General features: G+C 49.8%; 2 protein-coding genes across 4 annotated transcripts in view; both read left to right on the forward strand.

The window, feature by feature from the left end:
- Window positions 1-12,456, forward strand: part of LOC118234636 (protein 4.1-like) — a 42,370-nt gene extending 29,914 nt beyond the window's left edge. For 2 of the 3 annotated variants that reach the window (XM_035431317.1, XM_035431319.1), the window contains exons 15-21: window positions 471-533; window positions 1,887-2,066; window positions 10,016-10,150; window positions 10,674-10,775; window positions 11,618-11,698; window positions 11,968-12,084; window positions 12,390-12,456. In XM_035431317.1, coding sequence (XP_035287208.1) covers window positions 471-533; window positions 1,887-2,066; window positions 10,016-10,150; window positions 10,674-10,775; window positions 11,618-11,698; window positions 11,968-12,066 — 660 coding nt within the window. In that variant the 3' untranslated portion in view covers window positions 12,067-12,084; window positions 12,390-12,456. The remainder of the gene's footprint in view (window positions 1-470; window positions 534-1,886; window positions 2,067-10,015; window positions 10,151-10,673; window positions 10,776-11,617; window positions 11,699-11,967; window positions 12,085-12,389) is intronic. The other variant, XM_035431318.1, reaches the window with a different exon arrangement.
- LOC118234637 (coiled-coil domain-containing protein 96-like) lies at window positions 2,952-8,068 on the forward strand. The gene is made up of 2 exons (XM_035431320.1): window positions 2,952-4,575; window positions 7,500-8,068. The coding sequence occupies exons 1-2, from the start codon at window positions 4,534-4,536 to the stop codon at window positions 7,794-7,796; spliced, it is 339 nt and encodes a 112-aa protein (XP_035287211.1). The 5' UTR covers window positions 2,952-4,533; the 3' UTR covers window positions 7,797-8,068.
- Window positions 12,457-18,470: the final 6,014 nt, after the last annotated feature.

Below are 18,470 nucleotides of genomic sequence, written 5' to 3' on the forward strand. Positions count from 1 at the left end.
CGGTTGCCGGGCAGAAACTCCGTCCCTCGGAACATTCTAGAACACGGTGCGATACGAAGCCCAGATCCGCCTGGCAGCCGCAGCTCAGGGGGGGACGTTAGGAAACACGAAATGGCCCCCATTTCCGTGACACACAGGCGGTACTCAGAATTAGCGCTGGAGCTAGAGCTAGCGCTTTCGCCACGTGCGGGGGGCTAAAATCAGAGCTCGGTCTCTTCTCCTGTCCTGTTCTCTCCTCCTCCCCCCACCCATTACATCACCCCCTGACCCTTGACCCTTGACCCTTGACCCTTCACGGCCATCCATCCATCCCGCACTCTGAGCATCCCAGCCTCCGTACGGTCTCTCTGGTGGGGGGGGGGGGGGGCTTGGGGGTTCGGACATTAACGACGAAAGTGATTTGCGGCCGGAAAGAACCCTCACGATTTTTTTTTTTTCTTTTCGATTTTTTTTTTTTTTTTTGTTCACAGAAAAGATCTAAGAAAACCGAGGCGGACACCATTTATATCAGACACAGCAATTTAATGCTGGAGGTTCGTAGGAGCGAGGCGCCGATTCTTCTCCCTGCTGCCGTTGGTCTGTGCTGTGGCATGCTCCATGCTCGCCGGGGGCTATTTCCTCCCTGTCCGGAGCCTTACTCGTCGTTTCTGTCTCATCCCGAACTTTACCCTGAAGTCTTTGGCCCTCCCTCCTTTTGTTTATGTTTGTTTATGTTTGTTTATGTTTGTGTCCTTGCAGCACAGGTTTTGGCTGCTTTCGTTCTCTGGCACTCTTGGTGCTGAATACTAACACGATTTGGAGAGCTTTGTGTCTTTTCCCCGCCATCGTGAAACATTTCAGAAGTTTTTTCCCATAATGGCTTTAATCCCCCTCAAGGGTTCGAGGACAAACTTTCGCACAGAGCAAAGCCTCCTCCTTCGGGCTCCTTTTTTAAGGGATTTTTTTGTGGCACTAATGGTGGATCGACGGCCCCTTTACATTAACTGGTCTGTCGGTTTCAGTCAGGAGCCATTATCTGTGAGGTAACAGCTGTAAACTGATTGGATTTCCCTCTGGGAGGGGAAATTATTGCTGCTTGCACTGCCAAACAACCTCAGCTCCCCCCCCACCCCCCACCCCATACTCCTCATGGGTGGTGCACCTGCTGCGCTATTAATTCCCTCCAGCCTCCCCCCCCCCCCCCACCTCCTCGTGGGTGGGTACACCCGCTGACTGCACTATTAATTCCCTCCTGTCCCACCCCCCGTCCCCCTCCCACATGGGGCTGTGTGCTTTTGGTCGACCCTCATCGTGTCTGTGTAGTAAACATCTGTTGGAATTAGCAGATGGAGCCCTGATTCACACAAGTTGCATTAAAATGCACTTCCCTGTGACCCTGCGAACCCTCTTGGGGAAATAAAGACACAGTTCTTGTCTGGTAGTGATGACTTTCTCAGCCATCTTTATTTCTTCTTCGCCTTCTGATTTTTTATTTTTTTTACCTGCATGCGATTGTGTCTGTGTCTTCAGTCTAGTGGGGTGCATGTGTTTTTCAAGCGCAGTGGTGTTCTGAATCTTGTTGTCATGTCCTTCAGAGAAACGCATCAGCTCACGAATAAGGCTCAAGGTGGAGAGACAGCGTTTTAGATGCTATTATTTTAATAACCTGCAGGGGGCGCTGAGCACATCTTACCGCTGAGCTGTTAATTTACCAGCAGTACTCCTGCAGGAATTTTATCATGAGCCGAGCTTGCATGGCTACTGTCTTCAGCCTAGACTGAAGACTGTTGCCCGATTAGTGCTGACAGCGCTCTTCTCTCTCCATCCCTCTGTACCACTCATCCTCTTTATGGCTCCCTCACTCTTTATCGCCGCCTCCGTGTTTTCCTCTTCCCCTCCGTGCCCAGGATTTGGATCGGACCCAGGAGGGCATCATGAGGCACCACTCCAGCATCAGCGAGCTGAAGCGGAGCTTCATGGAGGCGGTGCCCGAGCCGCGGCCCAGCGAATGGGACAAGCGCCTGTCCACCAACTCGCCCTTCCGCACCGCCTCCATCAACGGGCAGCTGCAGCCGGGGGCCGGCGGGGTGAGTCCCCGGGCAGGGGGGCGGGGTCAGGGGCGGGACCATGGGTTGAGTTATGGGCTGCCTGACTTTCTAGCTTTGTTTATGTGGATAGTGTAGTATAATGGGTAAGGAGCTGGTCTTGTAACCTAAAGGTCATTCCCAGGTTCGATTCCCAGGTAGGACGCTGCTGTTGTACCCTTGAGCAAGGTACTTAACCTGCATTGCTTCAGTATATATCCAGCTGTATAAATGGATACAATGTAAATGCTATGTAAAAAGTTGTGTAAGTCGCTCTGGATAAGAGCGTCTGCTTAATATCTGTAATGGATAGGGGGGAAAAGAGTTGGAAAGTCTTCCTAATGGGTGAAGTAGAGGTCAGTGATGAGGAGCACAGATGAGGACACTGTGCTGTAGGAGGTGCAGTCTTTCAGACGAGACAAAGTTAAATCCACATCCTTGCTTGCTGTGATCCAGCATTCGCTGTGCTTAACACAAAGACATACAAATTCTGTTACTTCCCAGGAATATCCGTATTCTCTTAGCCAAATCACCCGAGGATCGATTTGATTGGCTTAATAAATCCCTCTCTCTTTGCGTGAAGCAGATATGCATTGATGGTTTCTTGCGCAAAATGGCTGCCGGGAGCGATCCAGGTAGACACCGCACAGGCGCACACCAGGAGCTCGCGCCACGAACCCCGTTGCGGTGCAGCCAGGGCCCGAGCTGGTTTTTTTCCTGGAGCCCACGTTTCCTGTTTCCCGTTTCACCGTGAAGCACCGTCACCGTCTGTTACCGTCTGGCCACTGGCGCATGAAAACGATGAGTCGACGCCCAGCCTAATTTACATATCACAAGACACAAAACAATAGGTTTTTTTTTTTTTTTTTTTTAAATCTTTCCTTGGCTATTTCTGTGGCTGAAGACACCCTGAACAACCGCAGCACAGGAGTTATATTTAGCCGCTTTTTAATAGCCTGTAACCGCCGCTTCCTGCAGCCTCCTGCAGCCTCCTGCTCTGCCGTGGAAGACAGTGCGGTTGTATTTTGACATTTTCCCGCTCTCGTAGTGTTAACTGTCGCCACGGCGGCAGACGCTCGATACACAGCGAGCGAAATGTCACGTCGATTTAACCTTCTGCGGCACACAGTACCGACAAACATCGTTAATTAAGCGGTTGTCGCTAAATATCTTGTGTTTTACCTATTTTGGGTCGAAGTAGCATCATTGTCGCTAAATAGCATCATAAAAAGGGTTCATGTTACCGTTGGCTGATTGAGGGCACTGACAGACTCTGAACACACACAACAACAAAAAAATCAAAATGAGTTACTTTGCACCTTCCTGCGGTGATTTTAATGAAAGCATTTCAAACTGACGAAGAGAGACGGGAATGGTGTGTTCTTCCTGCGATGGCATTTATGAAAACGCGTGCGTGAAAAGCAGGAGTGAACGGAGTGCAGCCCTGTCTGGTGGAGAGTGGACAGTCTCACCCCAGCGATGTTCTGGCTTCGAGTCGCGCTGTGAAAGATTAGCCGAGGATCGAAGCGTATCCTCGCTAGCAGAATACCGCCGGCTCGTTTGCTTGTCGCTTGACATGGAAGAGATTGCAGGGTCGAAGATTTATTTAGCGTTTACCGTGCTGTTGTGGAAGAATAAATTAAACATAATTTACCGCTTTAGCGCGCTTCAAGTAAACGAACAGACCCCTGAATCAGTATGCCCTCTGCCTTTTCGAATCATTCAACAGGAAAGGAACATTCGTCCTTGCATGAAATTCTGCTCCTGGCAGTTCTGACAGTTTGCTCGGGAAGAGCTTTTCGCCCCAGAGTGAGCACCGTGGGGCTCCCCAAAGTGTCTTGCCGTACCCCTCTGTGTATAGAGCTCTTGTGTGTGTCAGCGCGGCGTAGTGCGGAAACGTATTGGATTGCGGGCCAGTTTCTGTGGGAATGTCTGTGACGTGCCTCATGGGAATGGCGCGAGGCTTTCTGCACTAATTCTGTTTGTAAGCTGAATGTACGCTTTCTAAACATGATCCCTCCCTAGTGTGCTGAAAGACTTGTGGTAGGTGTTGCTTTTTTTTGCCTGGAGCCTGTGCAGGGTGGTATACAGACTGTTTCTTTGTCTTGTTGCTGTGTATTCTTCTGTATTTGTCTCCTTCCTGAGTGTGTCTTCTTCCTGTATCTGTTTTCTTCCTGTATTTGTCTTCTTCTTGCACCTGTCTCCTTCCTGTATCGGTCTCCTTCCTGTATTTGTGTTCTTCATGTGTATGTCTTCTTCTTGTACCTGTCTCATTCCTGTATCTGTTTTCTTCCTGTATTTGACTTTTTCCTGTACCTGTCTTCTTCCTGTATCTTTGCTGCTTGCTTTTGTCTTCTTCTTCTACAGTGATATCAGTGTGTCCTTTATTTGTGTCTGCTTCTAACTGGACCTTAAGTGAGTAGGATTCAGGGAAAGCAGCTGAACGCACAGTGTGTGTGTGTTTGTGTGTATGCAGGTGAAGACACGCCCCTGTATGTCTGCACACAGAAAGGTTGGTGATGTTTGTGAGGTAAAGGCGCTCTGAATGCCTCGGTAGAGGAGCTTTGGGGCGTGTCTTTACGAGGGATAGGGAAAAAGAGGGCGTGGCTTTGGCTCTGCGTTGGCAGCCTCCCGCTTTCACGCGACCCCAGCCAATGTCTGCTCTGCGCCTCCCCTTCTCATTCGCCGTCCACTCGCTGTCCCCTCCCCTTTTATGGTCCCGCCCCAATCAATGCCCCCCCTCCTCTTTCTGATCCCGCCCACTTCCTTTTGCCCCGCCCACTCTTTGCTCTTTCCTCCTACAAGTCCCCCGCTCTCCTATCACCGTCCCCTCTCTGTTCTGCCCTCCCTCTGCCCCGCCCCCCTTCCCGTCCCCCTGCCTTCCCATTGGCCGCAGCGAAAGCAGCTTTCTGAGACTGAGGCTGAGCTTGATGCTAGCGGCATGGCTAATCTGAGCCCGGAGCGAGGCTGCACCACGGACTCGTCCTTCTAGAGAGGAGGAGGAGGAGGAGGAGGAGGAGAAGCGAGGGACGAACGGCCTCATCCCTCCGCTCATCGCTGCCGCTCCCTCCGCCCCGACCTTCGGTCTGCTTTGCTCAGGGTGGATCCTCTCTTCCACTCTCTCACTTCTTTTCTTTCCTCTCCCCCTCGCTTTCTCACTTTCTCCCTCTCTGTTTTTTTCTACATTTTTTTTTTGCCATTATTTAATTTTCTACAGATTTCTGGTGATGGGGGGGGGGGAAACAAACTAATTGGCTGCTCCTTTCTGAAGTCTGATGTGGTCTTTAGGCCAAGAAAAACAGCAGCTTGAAAATTTGTCCAAAAAAAACGGCCATATGCTGTCACTCATAAGCGAATAATGAGGGTGATTAAAATTTATGCTTGTGCTTCATGCAACTAGGGTACAAATGTGCAAGCCAAGTTTGAGTCAATGAGACCAACGAGATAAACACCGCAGTAACAAACGGTACCGTAATGAACAAATATTGTGCGTTTATGCAGTCAGGAGTTGTGTCTGTGGAGTGTTGGACTTGTTTAATAATGTATTGGTGAGCTGCCAGTTCTGGTGGTAACGGACTGTCCCTCAGGCTATGACGGGCTCAGATTTGGAGTGCATAGCTCCAGTCATTCCGCTGTACCTTCTGCTAATTGGACTTCCAGCTTTTCGCTGAAGTCTTGGGAAAAAAAAAACTTTTTTTTTTTTTACATTTGAGAATGTCAGTTCAAATATAGTTTTTTGCACAGTGCAGGGAGAAGTTCTTCTCTTTTTCTTTTTCTGCCGAAGCAGTCTTTATTTGGTTTACCGCTTGGCCTTTTTCGAGCGGCTAGCGGATTAGCTAGCCGCCATTATGACCGATGCTTACGTGCGTATGTGTAAGAGAGTGCTGTGAACTGTGAAAGCGCGCTCGTAATGTAAGCAGCGGGGAGGCCGTGAGCGCGGTGGCGTCTGTCGATGTGCCTCTGCGGCGCTCTGTGGCTCCTTTCGCTGTCAGCTGGAAAGCCCGCGTTCTCCTCCTGTGCCTTGGGGTAAAACTCTCCATCTCTCGCCTCCCTGTCATTTTCTCTATCCTTCGCTTCTCGCTCTCGCTCTCTCTCTCTCACTCTCTCTCTCTCTCTCTCCCCCCCCGGCACTATTTGTCTCTGCAGAAGTGTGAAAGCTCCCTCCTTCCCCCCGCTCCCTGGTTATAGTGTGCAACACTGCACCCCCCACCCCCCCCATCTCCCCCCACCCTTATTTGCTAGCCTCAGGCCCTATGATGCTGTCCAGCCACTAGGCTAGCCTTCCCCCTGTGTGCATCTGCGGGAAACTTACTGCTAAGGTCATCTTCGACCGCACGGTTCACTGGTCATTTATTACCACCGCAATTCACCGCGGCCGCCATTTTGTTTTTTGCCGCTCGGTCCGCACGTGGACGGTGGTTTATTCCCGCCCGTACGCCGCGTCGTTACCGCGAACTGTGACCGGCGGTAATTTAGAACACCGCTAACCGTGTGCGCCGTGTTTCGCCGGACGGTTCGCCCCCGAGACGTTTGTAACGTTTGCGGGGCGGGGCGCAGCGGCATCGTCGCCGTCAGATCAACGCGTAGCGGCTCGGCCACTCTCAAACCGCCATGCCGTCATGGTGTCTCCCTCTGGTGGCAGAGAAGACTCATCGCAGGCAAGCAAGCAAGCAAGTTAAGACCCTTCTCTCCTCTCTGTCACTGCGGGCCAGGACGCAAAATCATAATAATATGAATAAAAATAATAAATAAACTGGTGACTCAGTCGTGGAGTTGACCCAGGAGGAAGCTGAGAGTCCAGCGCTGCCGCTCCAGGGAACGGGTGTGACCGGACCTCTGCACTGACCTCCGCACCGCCGAGCTTTGAGGCTACGAATGCGAAGGACCGCGGCGTTTGGCTGCTACCCCACATCATGCTGACCGCTGCCTGTGCAGAAGCAGCTCATACAAACTCAGGGGAGAACAAGGTGGAAACAGAAACATTCTGGATTGTTCTCGAGTGGAAATTTTGAATAGATTCCGCTAACGCAATAACAATTAGCTAAGAGAGAACACACAGTGAATTTTAGTGCAGAGATAAGTGTTTCCTTGAGCCAAAGAACTAAATTGATTGGACGATGGTAAATATTTAGCTGTGGTCGACTCCTGCACGTGGAGTTGCTTAATTTCGCACATCTTTGTTAAGTTCTGTCTGCGATTCACAGTTCCAGACCTTCATTAGAGTTTGAATCCAGACGATACAGCTTCACGAGGAGGCTCGGCAGACATCAGTAATCCACCTTGTTTGTCACCTTTTAGCGAATGCCGCCCGCCTGTCTCCCCCCAGCCCCGCCCCCTCGCCCCGCCCCTCGCTGAGCTAGCTCCGCCCCCGCCCGCGTTTTTTTTTTTTTTTTTCACGGATCTCTGTCTCTCTCGGTCTTCTGTCGCCAACCGCAGCCGAGGAGGGGCGCTGCGCGTGGACAGGAAGAGGAAGTGGACGCGGCGCGGCCGGCGGGCTCGCCGGCCCCGGGGGGGCCTCCGCTCCCGCGGCCGGGCCGGGAGGAAGAGGAGGAGGAGGAGGAGGAAGAGGAGGGGGGGGAGGCGTGCTCCCAGAGGGTGTCGGTGGCCATGCTCGGGGGGGAGGCGCACCCGTGCCAGCTGTCCCCCGCGCCCCTCCAGCGCGCCCGGGTCTCTCTCCTCCTGTCCTGGCTGCTGGTGATGGCTCTCACGCTGTGGTGGATTGTGTTTATATGAAGGGCGGGGGAGCTAGGGCAGAAAGCCCCCCCCCCCCCCCCCCCCCCTTGGGAGGCAGATGTGACTCATGAAATGTGCTGACTGTCTGTCTCAGTCTGCAGCCACAGGCTTCCTCTCCTCTTTATCAGAAACAGCACGTGCTGTTTCTACCTGTTCCTGTTTAACCCCCCCACATGGATATGCCATCACATTCACCCCCACACACACACAAGCACTCACACACACACAAACAGACATAAACACACACATGCACAAACACTCACACACACACAAACACACACACACACACACAAACACTCACAAACACTCACACACACACAAACACACACACACACACACACGCAAACACACACAAACACACACACTCACAAACACTCACACACACACAAACACACATAAACACACTCACACAAACACAACCACACACACACACACACACACATAAACACACACACGCACAAACACACACACACACAAACACTCACACCATATGCAATGCATGCTGAGGAAGTTCAACTCCGAGTCAGAGTGCACAATAAAAAGACTTCTGTATTAAATTTTTTTTTGTCTCATTTGAAAAAAAGACAGTGAAAAGGACTCTAGCATTTGACTCGTCTTTGCTGTGGCGAAACCGCTGACGCCTTCGACAAAAGGACTCTTCTGCTGCGAGCGTTTAAGAGGCTGTTAAGAACGAACGGGTGACAAATCCTGACTCTTTTTAATTTGAGCGTTCGCACTGTGAAGTCGAGGGGGCTGTAAGTCGAGGGCTTCGTCGCGTGCTCTGTCTCAAACGCTCTCGTCCCAGCGACGGCTCCCAGAAGTCCTCGCTGTGCACCTGTTCATCGGCGCGTCGCATCTCGCGTTCGCCGCTCTGTGTGATCTCTGCGTTCGAACGCAGGGCGGTCCCGCGACGATCTCCTAGCAGAAAATTATACAGCAGACGTTTCACCCTCCGGGTCTAACCCCCCCCCCCCCCCAAACACACACACTCTGATAATGGTTTGGGAGGAACGGGGAGGGACATCGATTTATTTTTCAAAACGAGGCATTGCAGTGAGATGCTCCTGTTTTTCCAACTCGCCAGGTTGCACGTCTTTGTTTGGCGACGAAACTGTTTGTTGCTGACTGATCAAAAAAAAAGGTCTGAAAAAAAAAAAACAACAGCATGTGCCCCAGTGATGTCCGTCTTTCAGATTCTGGTCTCAAAGGAAATGCAAAGGTTTAATCTGCTTAAAGTGAATTCCTGTGATTTTTTTCCGTTGTTGCACATTTTGAAATACGTTTGGGATGTGTAAAGCTGGTCCTTGCGGAGTGGGAAAAAACGAGTTACCGGTGTGTGCGGGGTGATTTTATTGCATTCCTGTTTGTAATTATGCAAAACAAGCAGTTGTGCCAGGAAAGAACATTTTGTTCATGTTTCAGACAGACAGTGATTTGACCTCCAGAAATGTTTAGTGCTGCTGATCTAGAGATTTCAGTGAAGCGCCGAGCCGACATGGTTGTATATCCATGGACATCATAAATCACGTTGAATTATTCATTTTTGTTCTAGTACCACTTTAAAAAAAAATATATATACATGGGAAGGGGGCACTGGGTGACTAAAATATAAGATGCACTTCTTCACGTTACCGTTGGTTTCAGTGGGAAAGATTTTCGGAAGTGTCTCGGCAAAGTGTACTGGAGGACAAGGTGCATGCAACTTGGTATTTTTTAATAAAATTAAGCAATGAACTCTGGGGTGTATTGGTCGTGGAGATGAAGGATTGGGTTGCCAGTGGAGCCGTTTAATGATGCCTGTGATTTGCATAGCCTGTGTATTTGAGGAGTGCTGGTTAATTGGAGGGGTTTGAAATGGGAGGTTTAATGAACTGTCTTTAATGAAGGTGTTGTCCCCTCCGGCCTGTAGGGGGCGTCTCAGGTGACTCTGGGCTGGGGGAGGACAAATCTTAATGATCTTTGTGTGTGTGTGTGTGTGTGTGTGTTTGTGCGCCTGCATGCGTGTGTGTGTTTGTGTATGTGTGTGCGTGCCTGCATGCGTGTGTGTGTGTGTGCCTGCATGCGTGTGTGTGTGTGCCTGCATGCGCGTGTCTGTCTGTGTGTATGTGTGTGTTTGCGTGTCTGTATGCTCTTGTATGGGTGTGTCTGTGTCTGTCTGTGTCTGTATGCTCTTGTGTGGGTGTGCCTGTGTCTGTCTGTCGTTGTTTCTGCGTGCGCAGCCCCCGCTGGTGAAAACGCAGACCATCACCATCTCTGACGTCACCAACGCGGTCCGCGGCGACGTCTCCACGCCAACGCGGGAGGTCCCCGTCGTGCACACTGAGACCAAGACCATCACGTATGAGGCAGCGCAGGTACGGCCGGCACCGCCCAACTGCCTGCCAGGGCTTCCCTGTGCAGGTTGTGTGTCAGTGACTGTGTGTGTGCTGTGTGTCAGGGCTTCCCTGTGCAGGTTGTGTGTCAGTGACTGTGTGTGTGCTGTGTGTCAGTGTTTCTGTGTGTATGCTGTGTGTCAGTGTATGCGTGTATTCCATACTTTAACCTTATTCATCTAATTCAGCACAGACCTGGGTCAAATACATATTTTTGTTTTGGATTCAAATACTTTTCTGTGCTCTGTTGATCTTGCCTGGTGTAGGCCCAATAAGACCAGAAGGCGGGGTTTGCACTTTTCGAGAGTATTTCATTGGTTTCAAAACATCAGACAAGATCAGTAAAGCGTCGAAAAGTATTTGAATCCAAAACAAATACCTATTTGACCCGGGTCTGATTGCGTGTGTGTTATCGGTGATCGGCTCGTTTCCCTTGTGTGTGTAACCTGTATGCTATTGATCGATTGCGTGTGTTATCGGTGATCGGCTGGTTTCCCCTGCGCAGCCGCTGGAGAGCCTGACGGACAGGGACTCCGGGGTGCTGCTGAGCGCCCAGACCATCACCTCGGAGACAGTCAGCACGACCACGACCACCCAGATCACCAAGGTCAGCGCTCACCCGCCTGGCCTGCCGCTCGGAGTCGCGCAGCGTCCGTCATAAAGGGCTCACGCCGCCACACACAGGAGAGAGAGAGAGAGAGAGTTAGCGGCTGCAGAACTCGTGTGTGTCTCTGTGGTACATTCATCTATTTGCTATCACCTGGGTAGGCTCCTATTTTCCTTCAGTTATTTTTTCAATTAAAAAAAAAAACTTTTGCTCTCTCTCTCCCTCTCTCTTTCTCTCTCCCTCTCTGTCTCTCTTCTTCCCTCTCTCTTTCTCTTTCCCCCTCCCTCTCTCTCTCTCTCTCTCTCTCTCTCTCTCTCTCCCTCTCACTCCCTCTCTGTCTCTCTCTCTCCCTCTCTCATTTAGTTCTGTTAAATTCAACATACTTCATCAGCCGGCTGGTGGAGAGAGCACACGCACCTGGGTCACATTGGCTAATCAGCCCAGGTGCTTAAAGGTGTGTTCCTCTCCACAGTTCGGGGCCGAGACCGGGAGCACACACCGAGAGCCCGTTTATTTATTGGAGCTTCGTTTTTATTTCAGTTTTGTTCCTTTGAACATGATGGAGAACCAAACCGCCACAGGAAATTTGGGGGAGCTGGCTCGGTCTTTTTTTTAATCTTAGCTTGTTGTTTAAGTTTATTGTTTTGCGTGGAACCCGTAAGGGAGAAGGGCGAAGATGGACGTTTATCTTATTTCGCGTTTGTGTGGGAGCGCTCTCTCTCTCTCTCCCTCTCTCTCTCCCTCTCTCTCTCTCTCTCTCTCTCTCTCTCTCTCTAACTGCCGCGTCTCCCTCCCGGGGGTGTGCCGCTGGCGTGTGACGCTCTCGCTCTCTCTCTTTCCAGACGGTGCGGGGAGGAATCTCAGAGACGCGCATTGAGAAGAGGATCGTCATCACGGGCGACACGGAGATCGACCACGACCAGGTGAGGCTTCGCCCGCCGAATCGCGGCCTGCCCCGGGCTCGCCCTGCCCCGTCCCGTCCCTGTTCTCCGGCCTGGGCGTGCACTGTCCTCGCCCCCTTTGGGGTCGCAGGGCGGTCGTGCCCTTTGACCTTCCAGCCGACCGGCCCTCGGATGGCGTACGTGCGCGTGCGACTGTGTGTGATTGGGTCTCCTTTGCGCGAAGCGTTTCTGTCTTTGATTGTACTGTCCCCGCCCCGCCCCGCCCCGCCCTGCCCCGCCCCGCCCCGCAGGCTCTGGCCCAGGCTATTAAGGAGGCGAAGGAGCAGCACCCTGACATGTCAGTCACCAGGGTGGTGGTGCACCAGGAGACGGAGATCACCCCACAGTGATCTGAGCACACGCTCCGGGTGAGTGTACTGCACACTGAGGACCGGCCCTGATTGGTCTGCGGTGTGAGGGTGCACGTGTGTGTGTGTGTGCGCATGCGTTTGTGTGTGTGGGTGTGTGTGTGTGTGTGTCCAAGCCTGCTGCCCCTCACCCCAGAACAGTGTTTATCATGTCACTGAGTACTGACTGGGGCATGTGTCGTTCTGGCTGTGCTGTCTCTGCTCCTGACTCTGCCTGTGCTGTCTCTGCTCCTGCCTCTGCCTGTGCTGTGTTTGTGGCTCCAGCAGAGCATCTGACTGAAGTTCTGCCCTTTGCTTTTGCACAGGGGAGTCATCAGGGGAACCGGACCTGCCTCCGCCCCCCCTCGCCCCGCCCCCCCCACACCACCCCGCCCCCTGTCCTGATGCGATTCTAAACCAGCATTTACGCACTGAGCCCCTACCACCCTCACCATCACCGAGCAGCTAACCAGAGAGGTCGACCTGCCTCAAATCTGACCTCTCACCTCTGACCCTGTCTATGGACACACTGATTGATGCTAGCAGAGGGTTACTCACCTCCTCCCTGATTTCCCACAGTTCCCCTCTCCTCGTCCGCTCACTGCCAAATCCCAGAGCGGATTGCCAGCACTGGAAGCGGCTCCAGAGTCAGCCATCTTGGTTTTTCTAAGACATTTTAAGGGAATTTTATAATCTTGTCGCCATTTATATGGGAATTTTAAAGATTTTTGGTGAATTATTATTATTTTTTCTCAGGATGATACATTTTTAAATTGGACGTGGTGCTGTGGAGGGGTTTGTGGGAAATGGAGTTCTGCTGAAGCTTGCCAGTGTATCTGTTCCATGTGACCTTAGGCGTGGCCTACTATAGGGGGTGATGATGGAGATGGGGGCGTGTCCCCCCTCTCCTTTTTAGGCCAATGGATGCCATTCCTCCGCAACCGTCCCCCCTACCCCAAATTTGGAGACCCTATGACACTGCACGGGCCCGTGCTCTTGCAATGTCGCCAAATTCACATTTCCCATGTGGTCCGAATGGTAGCGATGCGTTCTTTTCCTAAATGGGGGGCATTTTCTCTTTCTTTGAAAAAAATCTAACTTATTGATCTGTGATATTTATTTATTCTTTAGTCAGTTTGTCGTTGTGTCTCAACTAGAAAGGGGGATATGGGAATATATTGGAACTATGTTTTATTATATTTTTATCTGGTTTTTGTCTCATTTTAGTGTTTGTGGAGGTAGTGTGTTAGTCACTGCAGCTTTGTAAAAGTGAAATGTCAGTCTTTCTGAAGGAAAACAGAAAATTCCACTTTTAGCGTGGCTGCAAGCCCGCATTGGCAAAGAACAGTATTGAATTTGTTACGTTGGATGTGTTTTTACTCCTCCACCAAAGGGGGCAGTATTGCATTCATCAACTGTATAACGTTCTGCTTTGTCCAAAACAGATGTCCAAGTAGAGAAAGCAATTGCAAAGTAGGCATCCCTATTGAATTTAATTATTTAACGCATATTCTCTGTGGTCATTTAAGTCACTGTTGTGATATCAAAGGATACAATACAATGTCCACATGATACAAGCTCTTTGACATTGCTATCTCAGCTTGTTTTGAAGATAATGGGGGAAATTGGCTAAAGTACCTCCTGCGGAATTCAAATATCCCTGTAGTGCAAGTCAGCACAAAGCGAGGAGTTTATCTCTTCGTATTGTTTTTGTTTTTTTTAAAAGGTTTTATCCATTTCCTGTATGATTTCATTCGTCTCTTGCATTGTGTCATGCTCTTTTCTCCCTCTCGGTGTCGAGACTGGGGAATGGGGAGATCAATCGGCAAAACCCATTTTCCCTGTCGCTGCGAAAAGAGAAACAAGCGAGAGAAATGTAACGCGTTAAGATCACATGCCGTGCTGTCATATTTTGTAGGAGATCAGACTGTGCTTCTTGTTTTTGTTTCTGTTGTTGTTGTGCGTTTCTCTTGCTTTTTTTATGTTGTATATATGTATATAGAACCCGCTGATCTGGACTTTTCACTCAACCTGGGAAGGTATATTTTTAACGGGCTGTTGGTCACTGGTTTCCTCAAGGCAAGACCTGCCCTCATTTTGGGAAATTGCAGGATGCTCAGAGCCAAAATGGGTTATTGCAACAATAATTGCTGCCAACTCTTACAGGCAAAACGTCAATAGATCACCCACCAAAAGTAGCCTATTGCTGACAAAAAAAAAGTGTGGGACTGGAGATGGTCCATTGGGGAATTAGAAAACTTTGCTTATTTTCTACAAGATCCCTTCATTTTTGGGCATGGTATGAAACTCCTGTCAGATTTTACTTTGACAAATTAGAGAAGCAAAACAGTGGCCTCCACGTGTAAACAGGGCTAATGTAACCGCACGTAAAAAAAACCTGGCAGGTTGGCAAGTCACAGGCGAGTCGGCCAAGCACCACGGACGTTCTCTGCTGCGGAGGACTGTCAAATGTGGAGATTACCCTTCAGGCAGTTGAGCACCACAGATGTTTCTAGGTGAAGAAGTGAGGCTGGCACCACAGACAGCCTGGCTCTGGACACTGTGAAACATCCGCGAGCGATTATGATGGAATTTTAGCGGCTGGGCCCTGTTTACACGGGTATGTGATTTATCTGAATGCGGAACAGACCAGCTCGTCCCCTGGGTCCGGCTCGCGTCGCCGCGAAGCCGGCTGTAGCCCCGCGTCTGAGGCATAGTTTACCGTAGGAGTCAACAGAATCCGAAGCGACGGCATATACAAACTCCACCGCGCTGACAGCTCCGCGGAGAGGCCTCGTAGAGCGAGCTGGAGAAAGCCGTGTGGGAGTTGTGCCGTTGCCAAGCGGATTGTAAGCCCAGCTCCGTGTGGTTTCACTTACCTGAGTCTTGGGCCCATTAACAAACAACAGGAACAACAAACGGAGCGCTGTTTATTTCCGCACTGACTATAAACATCTCTCTCAAGCCGAATGTTTACATCCGTAATGGCTTCATCTAACCGGCGGTTCTGTTCCTTGTCCCGTATGGGATGTGACTCCCCGGGACAAGTTCATTAAAATGCTGAGCCAAACGACGGCGTATTAAAAGCAGCTGGGCCTTATGTCCACCAAGAGGCCAGATGTAACGGCGGACATTTTGTGACTCTGCTGGTGCGCTAGGCCTCTTTTTTCTCTTTGTCGTTGTAAGTAGGCTACTCGAGTTATTTTTCTAAATTTTTATAAAAGAGAAGCTGTTGCCGGTGCCTCTGTCTGTTTTTCGTGTCATTTTTGTAACGTGCTGGTTTTGTTTTTGTTTTTTTTTTTAAACAAACCGGATTCGCGAACTGCGCACGACCAAGAGTAATGTCTGGCTGCTCTTTTCAACCGGCCCAGATTAGTATAAATGTCGCAGTGGATATAAGCATTTGTATATTTTTGGATTGCCGAAATCGAAATGTCTGAGTGAAAAGTATAATTTATTTTGTAAAAGGACACTTACCGAGCGCTGATAACTTGTATAGAATAGAAATTGTATCTTTTTTCCCCCTTCATGCATCTTTTCATTTTGTGTCTTAGAAAAGAAAATATGTAGGCCTAGAGAACAGTTAGATGCCTGACGTTACTTCTTTGTGGTTTCGCTAGAGGAGTTAAAAGTATAGCTCGGGAGAGAGACGCCTCCCCAGAGGTATCCATCTTCTCTCAAGCTTCTCCTTTTTATAATGCAAAACTGCAGTAAGACCCTGGAGTAGCAGCCGCCATTGTGATTTTATGGACTTGCTTTCTTCTATTTCATTCTTGGAAAAAAAGTTAGCAAAACAAAAGTGGAAAATAAAATTTTTGATTAAATCTTAAAGTGGTCACTTGTTTTGCTTTCATATTAAAATGTTCCTTCTGAAAGTTTATAATGAAGCATTTCTGATTAAAAACAAGCATGTGATCACCCCCCCACAAACCCCTCACCCCCACCCCCCCAGAACATGACTAACCACCATCTATGCGTCTTAATACAACCCAGGATGACATAAGAATGCTCTCTCACTCTCTCTATCTCTATCTCTATCTCTCTCTGTCTCTTGCACTTCCCCCTTGTTCAATTACAGGAATGTCATGAAGATTGACAGCTGTCTGAGCAGGGCAAAACACTTCACCTGTGATTGACAGCTCATGCCCTGCAGTCTCACACACACACACACACACACACACAGGCTGTATGCCATGTATGAGGCTGTATGTTATTCATATATTTTTGTTCCAAGTGACCAAATGCAGGAGGGCTGCAGGTGCCTAGTCAATCAATAGAGGTGCAATTGTGTAACGAGGAGAGGCATCGCCATGGTGACGTTTTGGCCAGGTATGTTAGCCCACAGGCCTTCCAGTCCCAGAGGCTGTATTCCATGGCATAAGACTGGACTCTATGGTGTGATGACAGAATGGGGCTGTATTTGAGTGCGTGGATGTATTTTACTGTTTGCAGAACTTAACACCAAGAGTTAACACTTTCCTGTCTCCCTCTCTGTCCTCTTTTTCATAAGTGTGTGTGTGTATGTGCGTGCATGCGGGCGAGTGTGTGTGTGCGCATTTGTGTGTGCGTGTGTGTTTGTGTGTGTGTGGATGCGATCACCACCCTGCTGAGTCTGCTCTGTATGCTGTAAAGTTTGTGCCTATGTGGGAGTGGTAAATATAGGGATATACTGTTTCAATCCGTTTTGATTACCCTTGATGTTTTTCTACCTCCTAAAAGTTGTGTTTCCTTTTTTTCCACGGAGAATCAAATTTTTATTTAAAAAAAAACGAAGAAACTTTTTAAAAACTTTCGATGGTGAGAACAAACGTTTTATCGGTAAATAAAGGATAGAGAACTGCGAGCTCCTGAGCGCTTCTGTTTGTTCCAGAAAAACCGCGCCGTTTTTAGCTTTGCGGCAGACGCAGCCAATCAGAACGACCGCCGAACTTCGGTGGGCGCAAGGACACTGTAAATTACCAAAATACAAATGAGAAAATGCTATCACTGAAACTGAAAGTAATTTAAAAATAATTTACTAATACTCTTATGCGGAACATGTCGATACTAATCGGCCACAGCTCCGGATAAGTGGTCAGCATTGGGAGAAAAGGTAGTCAATGCTGTGAGCGGTAAGATGAGGGTATAGACTTAGGGGCAGAGGCTCTAGTTTTGTGGAAAAATAACCACGCAGAATTTTGGTTGATATTTATTCATTCGAAGAGAATACACTCAAATAGAATGTCTGCAATTCTCTGGCTAAGACAGCTTTTCTGTCTTCCTTTCATGATTCGGTACTAGGTCACACTCTTCTTTTTCTGCATGCTAGAATGTTCCACAGCTGTTGTGTAGAGCATAAGACAGAGACCTTTCTGTTTATCAACCTTGGAAACAAACTTATATCCAAGGTTGATAATCATATCAGCACCCTGCTTTTGCTTTTTAGGGGTAGATATGTTCCAATTTGTGTCCCTGGCCTGACCACTGCACTAGGAACTGCAGTTCAAACTGTGGTGGAAACAGGTTCCTGGGATCCGCATTTGCCCTTCTATCCACACACACACACACACGCTTGTACACACAAGTGCACTCACACACACACACACACTAGCGCACATAGGCACACACATCCACACACAGACACACATGCACACACACGCGCGCATACACGAGCAAACACGCACGCACACAGGCACGCGCACACACACACACACACACGCACACTCACAAACACAGCACAGCCCTCATTAGATTCATAAATTAGCACGGGAGGCCCCGGAAGCTAACCTTGCGTAGCCCCCCCCCCCCCGGTTCACGCCAGAGGCCGACTGACAGCGTTTGCGCCTGATTGGTTCTGCAAAGCGATTTATGATCCGCCCGGCCTCGGGTGAGGCACCGCGCCTTACGACCGCAGCGCTGCTCGAGCTGATTGGCTGATCGTCATCGGATCAGCTTGGGACGGCGGCGCGAGTTCGCTCCTGTCGCTGGCTTTTGTAAACCGTCGACCGCGTGTCGCAGCGCGCCGCAGACTGGAATCCCTCCTCCGTGATAAAGCAGCGGAGTATTTCCTGCCGTGGAGGAAAAGGTTTCCCCTCCTCTCCGCGCGTTTGAAGATCTGAAGGTCAGAGTCTCGTTCTTGATATCAACGAACGCACGCGGTACGCATAGTTGTGCGTGATTGTGCGCTTTGAACTTCACACAAAGTCAGGATCACTTCTGAATCAGCTCTGTTAGTAGTTTTGCTTTACTGTATGCCCAGGAATATGACTTTTAGAAGTTTTTGAATACACAGAGACTACTGTTTGTGATACGTAGTGAGGCGTCTTCTCTTTGTGGATGAAAAGTACTGGGTGCTGTAGCACGTTGAGTTGGGACTGTGCATTTCACTGGACAGGGGTCACCCCAGGGGCGTAGCTAGGATTTCTGGG

The sequence above is a fragment of the Anguilla anguilla genome, chromosome 8 (assembly GCF_013347855.1).
Source record: "Anguilla anguilla isolate fAngAng1 chromosome 8, fAngAng1.pri, whole genome shotgun sequence".
Taxonomy (NCBI): Eukaryota; Metazoa; Chordata; class Actinopteri; order Anguilliformes; family Anguillidae; genus Anguilla; species Anguilla anguilla.